This window comes from Leuresthes tenuis, unplaced genomic scaffold (assembly GCF_036924035.1).
Source record: "Leuresthes tenuis unplaced genomic scaffold, fLeuTen1.0.hap1 SCAF_18, whole genome shotgun sequence".
Classification (NCBI taxonomy): domain Eukaryota; kingdom Metazoa; phylum Chordata; class Actinopteri; order Atheriniformes; family Atherinopsidae; genus Leuresthes; species Leuresthes tenuis.
Window position 1 is genome coordinate 4195477 of NW_027325372.1, and position 13032 is coordinate 4208508.

A 13032-nucleotide genomic window follows, 5' to 3' on the forward strand; every position below is an offset into this window, starting at 1 on the left:
AAGTGCCTTAAAACATTTGATTATCATCCCGAGAGCACCTCTCAGCAGCAGCAACAGAAGTCTGGCCATGTTTAATTGCCTCGAGGCGTCACACACCAACGCCTCGGCGCTGGGGCCTCAGGAGCAAAGTGTTTACTGGGCCGTAAGCGTGTGGAGCAGCAGCAGAAAGAGATCCAAGAGTTCATTGATGTTTCCAGTGGAAAGGTTTCCCTGCTCTGCTCTCAGTTCATCAGAGTTAGCTCCGCTCCCTCCAACGTCTCTGAGCCTCGTGAATCAGCTGCGACAGTTCGGCGGCAAATCCTGAGAACTGAAGAATCAGAGGGAATCCTTTTCTGTCCTCCACCTGCTTTAGAGCTGAGAAATGCACCAAAGTCAACGCTGGTTTCCACCTTTAAAACTGGAAGAAATAAACATTTAGGGGCTATAAAAGTGGCCATTTGAAAGTTTAAAAGTGAGGTTTCCAACTCCGTTCAATCCTCCGTGACGTGGCGAGCCGCCGTCAGCGGCAGCCGCAGTGGAAGTCTGCGTTGGGGTCCATCAGGACCTTCTTACGGTCCACATGCAGACAGTCTATGTGGAACCAGGCGTCGCACACGTCGCACTGGATCCACTGCACCGTGTCCTGCTGGGGCAGCCGACAGTGCGGCGCCGCGCACGGCTCCACCGCCCCGACCACCGCGTCCTCGTCCTCCTCGTCATCCTCATCGTCAGATGAGGAGCCAGAGGAGGAACCGGAGGAGGAGGAGGCCGAGGATGTGGAAGAAGAGGAGGAGGAGGACGGGGAGGGCAGGGACGGTCGGGGAGGGAGAGGGTGTTTCCTGGGCCGGCCTCGTCGTTTACTTCAGAGAGAAGAAGAAGAAGAAGAAGGAGAAGGAGAGGTGAGATCAATTTGTTCAACAAAGTTTAACAGCGTGTCGTTAGCGTTACACTCCATGATGCGTCGGTTCAGTTAACCCGACGATCACAGACACACGTGATGCAGGAACCTGCTCTGGTTTTAATGGAAGACTAAGCTGAGACATTCAGTGTGACAACACTCCATAATTACACCACAGGTGCTACAACTTCTGCTGTAAAGCTGTAAAGTCTGGTGCCATGAACTGGGCAAAGAAAAGCTTCCATCATCTTAAAGCTTCCACATCCTGAGGTCTCCACACATCTTACCTTGTTGGGTGATGAAAGCGGCTGAACTGCACCCGGCCTCTCTCCTCAGTGCGGATCCTCACTGAAGGAGACGCCAGGGTGTAGTTCTCCCCTCCCACCACCAGGGGGGAGAACACCGGCGTACTGTTGGCCCTCCGCCGGCCTCGCTGCGCACTTTGAGAACTGCCGGCAGGTTTCTGGTGGCGGAAAGCAGCAATGTTGCCATGCAACACCGTCTTGATGCGATGCGTAGTCTCCACTTCCTGTTTGTGAACCGCCACGTTGGTGAAGGAGGCCTGGAGGAACTGGTGGTCCAGTCTGCTGTTGGTCATGGCGCCGTGGAAGCTGCCGATGGTCCTGATGCCCACAGGGAAGGGTTTGGCCTCCAGCGGCCTCCGGATGTCGCTGTGGGTCTTGGGCAGCAGCGGAGGAGGGGCAGGCGAGCTGAAACTCTCAGACTCAGACTTGTAGAGCCTTCGCCTCTTCTTTGGCCTCGACCTCGGTCCGTCCTCCACGACTCCGGTCAGAGCTGAACGGAAACCAGAGAAAAGTGACGTTTTCCAGCCAAGACCGACACACACCGATCGACTTATTCTTACTGTTAATGTTTTGTAAAGAAACCAAGAGGAACCAAGTTTCTGAGCTCTACCTCGTCGACTTCTGGGCTCGTCTGAGCTGTCGTCCTCCAGGAGCACCGTGTGCGCCGACTTCCTCCTGCTCCTGGAGGTCGCTTGGACGGGCTTCGCCGACGTCACTGCAGCTGCAGCGGAGAACGATGGAGATGTGGCTGCAGGGACCAGGGCGGAGAAGCCCACGGTGAGGCGTGGCGAGGAGGAGGTCCCGGGGTCGGAGACGGCCCCCTCGTGGCTGTGGCTCCTCTGAAAGGTCCAGGCGCTGCCCTTCATCTTACTCAGGCTGCCGATGGAATTGAGGATGACTGTGGCCCGGTTAATGGACAGCTTGGACAGGTCGAGGTTGGGGGCCACCTTCCGGTCCAAGTTGGTTCTAATGCGGTTCTGTAAGTCTGAGGAGAAGGTCCCCCCCTGTAAAAAAAAGATAAAAACAAGTACAATTCAAACAGAACATTTATTAAACACTAAAGCAAACCTAAAAGAAGGTGTTTTCCTTTGTGTCTTTGGCTTTTTCTGCATGAACTGAATTAAACTTCATTTTTTTAACTACAGAACAACAAGAAACACTTGCTTCCACCCTGAAACAGAACCCCCACATCAATCACTTCATCTACTTATATTATGGTGTGAATATGTGAAGTTTCCACCTTCCAAACTTTCCTTCCAGAATAAGAGACAAACAGAACAAGCGTCTGCACACACGAAGGATGCATGAAGGTAGAAATTAAAGGCTTAGAAAGCAGATTCACTCATTACGACTGTCTGTAATTCTCAGTCAAAATGCTAAAAATAAACCTGAAGGTGGAGACAGTCCGGTCCTGCCTGAATGTGAATCTAAACACCCAACCTGAGGAAAACTCAGTTTTCTCTCACAGCTGCAGACTGAAGTTCAGCTGTGAAAAGTCTCAACTGTTGAGGACCAAACTGAGACTGAGGAAACAAAGGCCTGCGATGTCTGCATCAAAGTGCAAACTACAACTTAATCTGCACCTGTTACAGTTCACAAAGCATCATCGAGACCATTTCATCACTCTGGCTCATCTTGAAATCATCTGCATTGATTCTTTCATGCGGTGCAGCCAACAGAGAGGCTGCAGCAGCAGGAGGTTCATTTCAAAGAGGCTCCTATCAAACACCTGCAGATCATCATCAGGCAGTGTTCTGATGAAGACTGATCAGAGAGACAGCATTTGGTGTGTTCAACACATTTTATATCTTTATTTTTCTATATTTCTTCAGCTCCTGTAACCGTGATGAACATACGGTCCAATAAGAAACAGCTAAAGCTCATTTGTTATCATAAGATTGTGTCTTATCAGCTGATAAAAACCAGTAAGCGTCAGCTTTCAGGCTCTCTCACGCTGAAAAGCAGCTGTTCTTACCTTTGGAATAGTGATGGCGTCGAAGTCCAGCGGGCGAACTTTCACCTTCTGGAAGAGAAAGTAGAACTCGGGGCTTCCTGGAGCCGTCTGGCCACCAAAGGTCAGAGTGTCGCCGTCCGACAGCTCCCATTGGATGCCCGACTGGAGGCGCACTTCGTTGACCCACGTGCCTGAAAACAGGAGCAAGAGGAGGCGTCACCGCAAACTGCTGGCACCCAATGTCCTTCTGCCCACAAAGGAAGGTGGCGCGAGACTCCCAGAAGGTCAAACTGACACACAAGCGCAGGGAACCGTCGCCCGGGGCAACACGACCACACGGCTTTTTAACACCTGGCAAACAGCAAGGACTTAATCACACAAGGAGAGCCCTGAAATCAGGTCGTCTGTTGAGCCGAACATGTTTACAGCTTCCTGAATTCAGGGGAAATGTAAAACAGTCTGAAATTAAAGCTGGAAGGCTGCAAGACAATCAAAAAGCAGAGCGAATACCGAAGTATAACCAACAGCAAAAAAAGGGAAAATGTGTGAAACAGAGTGTGAAATTACTAGAAATATTAGGCAGAAAGCGTGTAGTTTAGACTCAGTCTGTCGGACTTAAGCACAAAGTTTCTGTTTTTCAGGCTTTTCTCCTCAGACATCATCATCATTCTGGGTTTATTGCTGTTTAAAAGTCACATTAGTGTCATTTTAACGGCCCTCGAATCATTTCAAGAGGAGCTGTGACTTTCTGCCCTTTTCACTTCAGAAAACTTTATCAAAGCAAGAAAAAATGATGACAAACATCCACCACAATGTTCGAGGGAGAGACTCTCAAATTCTGTACTTTGTGAGACGAAACAGACAAAAAGGAAGACCCTGACTGACTGGAACCGACACACTTTGAGCACAGACGCTTTAAAAAGTGTTTGGATTTAATCGATAAATAGTTGTCAGTTAATTTCCTGTCATAAAACTGATTCAGGTGCAGAGCTGCATACACACAGATTCATCTCATCTTTCTGATTGGGATATCAGCTGGCACCGTGCAACAGCACCGTGCAACAGCACCGTGCAACAGCACCGTGCAACAGCGCCGTGCAACAGCGCCGTGCAACAGCGCCGTGCAACAGCGCCGTGCAACAGCGCCGTGCAACAGCGCCGTGCAACAGCGCCGCAGAACATATTCACAGGCTTTGACATTTAATAACGAGCTGTGCTCACAGGTAATAAAACAAAGATTAAAACAATAAAGTGCAGAGGCTTTATGACAAGAGCAAAGGTCACCACACCTCAACCAAGCTCAACGCTGCATTCAAGGCAGCTGCGTCTGCAAACTGATAAGGACTCAGGTCTGTTCACACCAACGGTTCGCTCAGCTGTGCAGAAAGCCTCCAGGAAAGCCTCCAGGAAGAGGATTTAACCAGCCCACAATCCTCCTTCAACAAAGCGTTGCAGAGGTGTGAACAACATTCCTTGTCTGGTGGTGTTTGTTCACCCCAACTGGAAGCTGGAAGCATGCACACGTCTACATGTGCATGCAACAGATAGCTTAACTTTAGCTGTAATGTTATGTCCTCATTTGTAAGTCTGCGGCTTTGGAGAATCAATGCTGAGACGTTTGGAAGCAAAAAGCTTCAAATGCACTTCTGGATTTTAACTGGTCAGACTGGGAGGAGCGCACGCTTCGTGCACGTGTGCAGCTGTGTTTCAGCAGCTGGTTTGTGCCGTCAGAGTGCAGGTGTTCGTCCTGATAACTCGGTCATTATATTTCAGCTATAGGGAGCCCCATGAAAAAGATGACAGCTGTGTTTTACAGTCACTGCTCATTTCTTTCCATTTTCTTCCAAGCAGGAAGATTCTCATAATCTTTGAAAGTGTCCTGATCAATAGCTCTCCAGCTTTCTGAAGGTCTTTCAGTTTTTCTTTGGACATGTTCTGCTTTTTCACTCATCTTCAGTCTTCGTACCTGAGCATTTTTAGAGGAATGTGTTTTTTCTTTGTTAAGCCACTTAACTCTGACCTATGAATGATTAGAAAAGTAGAAAAAAAGGCTCCTAACTCAAGGGATGAACCAGTGTTGTGTCGACACAGAACAGACAACTTAGCAAAGAAGCCATTTTAAACTGGATCTTTAGGCACTTTGTTACCAGCAGCCTGTCACAAAGACACATCATTTGTTCCCATTTCTTTAGCTGCATCTATGAAAAACAGCAAAGAAAACACAGTTTGACAGACAGAAAACAGGATTTCTGCAGCAACAAGGTGATTCCCAAAGAGCTATTAGCTGAAAACTTGGCATATCTCAGCATGGTGTGCAGTGTGTCCTTAAAACATTTGAGGAAACTGGACAAGTGGAGGACAAAAGAAGAAGTGTCAGGCCTAAAAATCTATCTACAGCAGATGAACAGGATCTGAAAGTGATGTCCTTAAGAAAGAGGAAAGAATCCAGCTGTGACCTGACAGGACCTGAGAGATGCATCTGGACCTTCAGCTGATCCATCTACTGTTGGCCCAAGCCTCATCAGAAATGGTCTCCATGGAAGGGTGGCTGTCAAGAAGCCGTTCTTAAGGAAGGGAAACAGGGAGAAAAGGCTGAGCTGTGCCAAATGACACAAGAAGTGGACTGAAAATCAGTGGCAACAGGTCTTATGGAGGGATGAATCCTCCCCAGAGCCCGGACCTCAACATTATTGAAGCAGTGTGGGATCATCTGACAGAGAACGGAACAAAAGGCAGCCCACATCCAAAGAAGAGCTTTGGGATGTCCTTCAAGAAGCCTGGAGAACTATTCCTGAAGACTCCTTAAAGAAATGACAGAAAGCTGGTCTCAGAGGGTTCAGGCTGTGTTGGAGAATAAAGGAGCTCAGACCAGATATTCACTTTAAAGCTGTTTCTGTCGTTTGTTTCAGTAAATCGCTGCACTTATTTCCTGTTTTTCTGGAAATAGATACAGAAATGAGAGGCGTGCTTTGCACAGATTAAATCTTATGTGTACTTAGCTGACAGACGTAGTTTTAATGTGGTTCGTCGAGTCTGAACAGTCTGAATAATGGTGGTCACCTCCCAGTTTCCTCCATCTTTCTTGCTCCTGTCAGTCTAAGTGAGGACAGACTCACGGTTTCAGTCCTTTTCTTTTTAAACAAACGGAAAGTGACGCTTCCCATGAGTTTCTTTCAACGCTTTAAGTGCATAAATGCCATGTGTGGCTTCTTTTATTTATAGATGTTTAGATATTTCCTGTCAGCGGGCGTGTTTCTGCTTGGTTCTCTCCCACGGTGACAGTGGTTGAGCGAGTTTCATCTTGCCTGTGTGTACTTCAGCGCTCCGCTTACCATGACTGCTGCGGTCCTTAATGTGGACCCTCCAGGCCTCCTCCTCCTGTTCTGCATCATCAGTCGCCTCCCTCTCGGCGTGCAGCTCGGCGTGGATGCGTGACACCGACGAGGAGTCCAACGTGACGTCGCACAGCTCCGCCGCTCGACCCAGGCGGAACACGGACTGACTCTGCGCCGGCCTGAACGTGTACAGGTCCCTCGCCGAGTCGCCCGTGGACAGCCCGATCCGCAGCAGCTGGAAGCACGGCTGCGCCCCGGACAGCATGGTTCAAGACCGATCGTCTGCCACCTCTACGCCCCCACCTGCCCCACCCTGGATCTGTGACAGGCCCCGAGTTACAGGAGGCTGTGATCCATCTTCAGATTCAACGCTGTGCTAGTGGAGAGGAGCTGAACTGAAACTGCTTGAGCAAAAAGTGCTGACAGCTGACCAAAAACAAAAGTGTGGAGGCGAGAGACAGGTGCAGCAGCAACAGGTGTTTGCATTAGAATGGAGAGCCGGCGTCTTGCTGTGCATTTATGAATGAATAATGAGGATTTAGAGCACTGTATAAGACGGTGAAGTGTGGAAATGAACCCCAGCTCACGCAGACTAAATCCCCCATGGAGTGGAGACTATAAAGCTGTGTTTGAGCATAAAGAGCTGCTCTGAAGTGGACAGCAGGTCAATTACTGTGCTGCTAATGCAAAAGTATGAAAAGAAAACCTGCTGAAAACTTAGCAGCTGTGACTTTTAGCTCAAGCTCTGACATTTAATATTTCCAGGACTGAAAATACATCAAATAAGCCCGAGAGTGTGTGAGATGGAGATTAAAATCCCAGACGTCAGCCGCCTCACAGGTGGGAAGCAGACAGGGTCCAACAGCTGTCTGATCTGCAAGAAAACAGGAGAAAAATCACTGAAACTGAGGAAAGAAAAAGGCTGGGCTTAGTAGCTCTGCCTAAAAAACGGCATTTACTGCTTTATTTGACACTTCAGACGACATAAAAGCTAATTAAATAAAATAAAAACTGAAGCTGACACATAGATGTTGAACTTAAAGGCAGAAAATCTCGCCTGACTGAACCCTGCAGTCAGCATCGTGCTGCAGCTGCCAAGTCATGCGACCGTCACACAAAGCAAGAGACAATAAACAGAGATTAACGCCTTCTTTGCAAGACAAACTGAGTCAATCGACGATTAATCCGTGTTTTCAAACCAATCTCGGATCGATTGGAGTTCAGATAAGACTGCAAGAACTGTAAGATTTCTTCTTCCAGGTTTCCAGGTCGTCGGTGAGCAGCAGGATTCAGCTAGCTGACGTTAGTTTCTTGTAGGACAGAATGAAAGTCAGAGCTGCCACTTACAACAATGACACAGCTGAACACCGACTTCACGTCCAGTGACGCAATCCGCACCTCAGCCGGTGGATTTACCTCAAAAACTGTCCCTAAAGGGTCGTTTTCACCAACTATTTCATCCCCGTTGTTCGCCAGGACTCGGTGCCACTTCTCGCTCTCTTTCCTTCCAGGAGGAAGTCCTTTGAAATTTGGCGCGCCAGTCCCTGGACTTCCGTATGCGAGAACATGCGTCACTTCCTGCTTCACCCTGATTGGGCGAGGGCCAGGGCGCCTAAAGCCGGAGCAGAAGGACTGGTCTGTCCCGGGAGGATCGGGGCCGAATGGCTCCACGTGAACTGGTTTAGACACGTCGAAGCTCTTTCATGAGACTCATTTTCTAAAAGCACCCGAGTAATCAGGAATTTAATCCAGCAGAAATAAGCCTGGATAAATATAAATACACCCTGTTGTATTTTAAATATATTCACATTGTTAATAGAAAACTGACAGTGTACTAACAAATACGTTCTCTATCTTAAAATGTATTAAAAGTATGCTAATGCCAAGCTGCACTGTACTTTTCACACACTTTGAAGTTTTTATTCTGTAGTATGCAGTATTTTACTATATTAAAAGAAAATCCATCCATTCTATACAAGCTTAATCCAATTAAGGGTCGCGAGGTGGGGGGGCTGGAGCCTCAGCCACAGGGCCACACAGAGACACACAACCATGCACGCTCATACTCACTCCTACAGCCAATTTAGAGTCACCACTTAACCTAACATGCATGTTTTTGGATGGTGGGAGGAAGCCGGGGAACATGCAAAGCCCACACAGAAAGGCCCCAGTCGGGAATCAAACTTTTACACTTGTATTTCAACCCATAAAGTAATAACTTTAATGATTCTTTAATAATTGATTAGTTACTATTAGGCTCACATTTTTATTGATATGCAAAAACTATTGATTTAGCATACTATTGATAAGATAAGAACATATTTGTGGCACCTTTGCAGCAAATATTTTGTATAATTATGAAACAAAGTAGGTAAACTTTATTTTACTAATCAGGTTTGCTAATCAATTCTGCTTTTCTACAATTCAATAACAACTAAAACATAATTAGCACAAAATCTTTTGCTTCAAATTAGTGAACTTCAATCTAACTAATTATCAAAACACTTAAGGATATTAAGAATTAATCTGATTGCAAGTACATTCAAGTATGCTGAAATTAAAACACTTAGCAAATGCATTTTTTCCACCAGAGAAGGTTTGTTATTGAATTTCTCAGACTGAACAACTGAATTTCATTTTGTGAGACCCTGCATCCTCATCGGAGGAAATATCTCCTCAAAACAGTTTCCTGATCAAAGACTGCTCAGTTCTTTTACTTCTAAGGTCCTACTCATCCCAAATAGCCAAGAGAAGTTTCACTGCTGCTAAATTAAGGCTCAGATCTTAAGGAGATGAAGCAGAATTTACATGATTACAGTTAGAAATATGCTTGCTTTTCCTATAACTGAACAAAAACGATGGCACATTTTGCATATGTGAAATAAAACCAGCTTTAAAATCTTCCGTGTGAGATTTAACCATCAAAAAACCTTTTCATAAACCTTGAAAAGTAACTCAGAACTAAGCAAGATAAAGGGTACAATATCTCTGAAATACAGAGAATTAGCACAGATTTTTAGTTCAGAAATTCACCCAGGACTGAAACTACCATTTCATTTATATACATAGAGTACATTGCAGAACATATCTCCAACAATAACACCATGAAGGCTGAATGGGAGGCAGAACTTGATTAACAGTCATCATAAGACATGTGGATTGAGGGCCTGGAATACACACTGATTAACCGGTGGTGCTCTTTATGCCATAAGAGCTCTTACGGTTTAGGGAACAGAAGGAGCTCTTTGTCCACATTTTTCAGGACATACCACACACCACGCTGAGGTATAACATAAAGAAAAAGGAGTCCTGGTCCTGGAGTGTCTGGTTCCAGGACTTTTACAATAGATTCTTTGGGCCCTGTGAGTTGCGGGGTCGGGTCTTTGTGGATTGGTCTTTCCACAGATCCCATCAGGTTGATGTCTGGGGAGTTTAAAGGATGGGTGAGCGGGTTTTCCCTGCAGAACATATTTACCCGTCAGTGGTTTTAATGCCATGGCTGATCGGTGCTTACATGCATCTTTAGATGACGCACAGTAATGACATCATGTTTTGAACTCCATCCAACAGAGTTCAAAACATGGTGTAAATGGCATAATTCAAAGACAAAATCTAAAGAAATATGCCCAGATTTTTCATCACAGTGTGATAAATGTGACCCGGCAGAAGCGACCTAATTAGTTACACCTTTTATTCTAATTTGCAAACTTAAAAAACTAAAAAAAAAAGGGATAAATGACCCCATCTTGATTATTTTGGGAGAGTTAGGAAGGCTGAGGAGACTAAATCCAACTAAACAACATCTCTTCCTGGCTTCTCACTGCTCAGGGGCTCATTCTTTCTACTACCAGTGCCTTCTTACTGTTAAACTTTGGTTAACTGAGTTGTAAAAAGCTTTGTACTTGGAGGGGATTAGATTCATTCTTCGAAACAAGCTTGTGGAATTTGAGAAGATTCAGAGGCCCATTATCTCCACCCTGAATACTTCAGAGGACAGTGTGGTTCAGTCTGTTCTTGTTCTGTACTCGGAGATATGAAGATAAATACAGAATAACCATCAATAAAAATACTTCATTCTGTGACACTTAATGCTTTGAATTCTGCACCAAAAAAAGAGATGTGCTTCTGAAGGATGCTTAAGAAGGACAATAAAAATATTTCTAAACACTTTTTCATAGTTTAATTCTCTGCTTAACTGGAAGTATATCCTGTTATAACCAGAAATCTCAATATGAGGGCTTGTTTTTGAAAAATCAGTCCATGGGAGTCTGCACAAACCACAGAAATAAGCCTATAACTGTCATAACTGTGCACCGTGAGAGCAGGAAATCACTTATTTCATTCTTGATACATGACTACATGATACATGCACGAAACCAGACCGACTTCTGCATGTTGCCTGGATGCCTGAAGCAGCAGCGTGTTTGTATCGTCTGTGGAAGCGCGTCATGAAATGGATGTTGTGTCTTTATTAACACTGACCAGCCCAATGGCTGCATGTTGCCTCCTGCCTTGAGGAGATATGAGTTGCAGTGATGAAGTGTGGCCTTTGGAGATGATCCTGGGAGCTTTATTTCTTATTTAACTCACTCCTGTTTCTTTGCATCCAGCCATAAGGACAGAGCCTCACTGCAGCAATAACGTCTTCATAGGGTAGGAAGGCTGTGTGAGGCTGCAGCAGTCATAAAGTGGCGTCGTTAGGGGGCTTACAGGCTCTCCTTTGGCTCCCTCTGAGGTAACTTTAAGGTTGCTCTGCCGCCCTCACAAATCTACATTTGTAACAAGGATGCATTTTATCATTCCGCCGAGAAATTTGTCTTGAGCTCAGAGTTACTGCTGCCTTAATTACCAGACATACACAGCAGCATGCTGAAGTTTAAGAGCATTAGTGCTCTCAAAGTTATTCAGTTAATCGGTTAGATAGTAAAACACAATGATAACAAACTGTTTAAACAAAATAGTACATTTATAAGGGAACATTTTGCACTAAAGCAGCATGACAGTCGGTCTGGGCATTTAGCTGCAGCTGTTCAAAATGTCAGAGGTTGTGACAAATTAGTTTGTGTGAGACTTCAGTGAAAGCCTCTGTTTTTAACCCATTCTTTAACTTTTATCTAGTGGGTTTGAACAGGTTTAGAAGCTGAACATAGTGTGCTAAGGGGAACACAGCAGGCGGTGGTTTCCACAGGACATTATGGGCTCTGAGAGAAGACAGACTGGTGAGTATGTTGCAGAGCAGATCAAATGATTGAGCTACAGGGAGGTCGTAGCAGAATGGAGGGTACTGACCAGGAAGAGTTGCTTATGAGCCGTTTCTAAGCTTCTTCAGGAGGCAGCGGTGGCCAACTTCCTGGTCAGAGCTCCCCGCCAAAACAATATCAAACCTTCTCCAGGGAGCTCACAAACAGGATGGCAGAGAGCAGATTCCAGGAGGAGTATCGGATTGATGACTGAACCGCTAAGTGTTACAGGAATCCTAGACAGGAAACAGAAGCTGGAATCAGCAGAGTACTTGGGCGTGATTTGTGTGAAACAAAGTGGCCTGAACAATACCGCAAGAACTGGCGGAGAGAAGAGAGCAGACCAGAACTGATGAGCCACAGATGGAGTGAGTTTGTAATCAAGCCATCACTGACCGCCACGTCTCTTAGAAAGAGAAGCAGAGTTTCCCTGCTCCAACACACCCGATTCAGATCAATGCATCATTAGCAGGCTTCTGCAGAGCTTAACAATCTTTTGAAGAGATCCATTTCATGTGAATCAGGTGTGTTGAAGCAGGGAAACATTTAAAACCTGCAGGACACCGGCCATCGAGCACCGGATGTGGGTGACACCAGAAAAACCCAGAAGTGCAAATGGTACCCGAAGACAAAGTGTGATCCGTGCTCAATTCTTCTGTGACAAACTAGTTTCAAACAGGTTTGTTTCTGGCATGTTTAATATATCATGTGAGCTGATTCCTGCTGATTTTAACCAGTATGTGAACAAATGACATGATGAGAGCTGTTTCTTTAGAGCTTCTTCTAACAGATTTATTTAAGAAGCCACTAAAACAGAGAAATCTAACTTGTTTTTGCTTTTTGTTGCAGAGTTTTTAATCTTGAAGCCATTTTCTGGTGCATTATTCAGTGTTTGACTGTTTTTTATCTGCAACTCTAAGGCCAGATGATGAGAATCCACACAAATAAACAAGAAAGCATCTCTTTCTTGGTCAAATTTCTTATATCAAAGAACTAAAATACCAAAGCAGCCCTTTAGAAGCGGCATTCATTTTGTCTATTTGTGAGCGCAACAAAGCTGAACTTCATTTATCACAACTTCTGCTTCCTCCTGCTGCTCAGTCTAATGCAAATAAGAGCTGAAATGTCAGGTGAAAGGGGGCTCCGTGTGCACTGATTTATCAAACCTAGACTATTTGTCTGAATGAGGCTTTTCTGCCATGTTTTAGAAAGGCTTGCAAATCCTTTTATTGAAGCTCACAAGGGAAATATTTGAGTTTGAATGGTTGAAGTGGAAATGGTGGAAAAGCAGTGACACAAAAATAAACCTTTCAAATTGCTC

The 13032-nt window shown here is 45.4% G+C and overlaps 1 protein-coding gene across 1 annotated transcript; it reads right to left on the reverse strand.

The window, feature by feature from the left end:
* Positions 1–336: 336 nt before the first annotated feature.
* On the reverse strand, positions 337–8010 carry tcf19l (transcription factor 19 (SC1), like). Its single transcript, XM_072370970.1, has 6 exons — positions 7888–8010; positions 6469–7345; positions 3158–3327; positions 1793–2186; positions 1165–1672; positions 337–839 (listed from the first exon to the last, which is right to left on the reverse strand). The coding sequence occupies exons 2-6, from the start codon at positions 6734–6736 to the stop codon at positions 500–502; spliced, it is 1680 nt and encodes a 559-aa protein (XP_072227071.1). The 5' UTR covers positions 6737–7345; positions 7888–8010; the 3' UTR covers positions 337–499.
* Positions 8011–13032: the final 5022 nt, after the last annotated feature.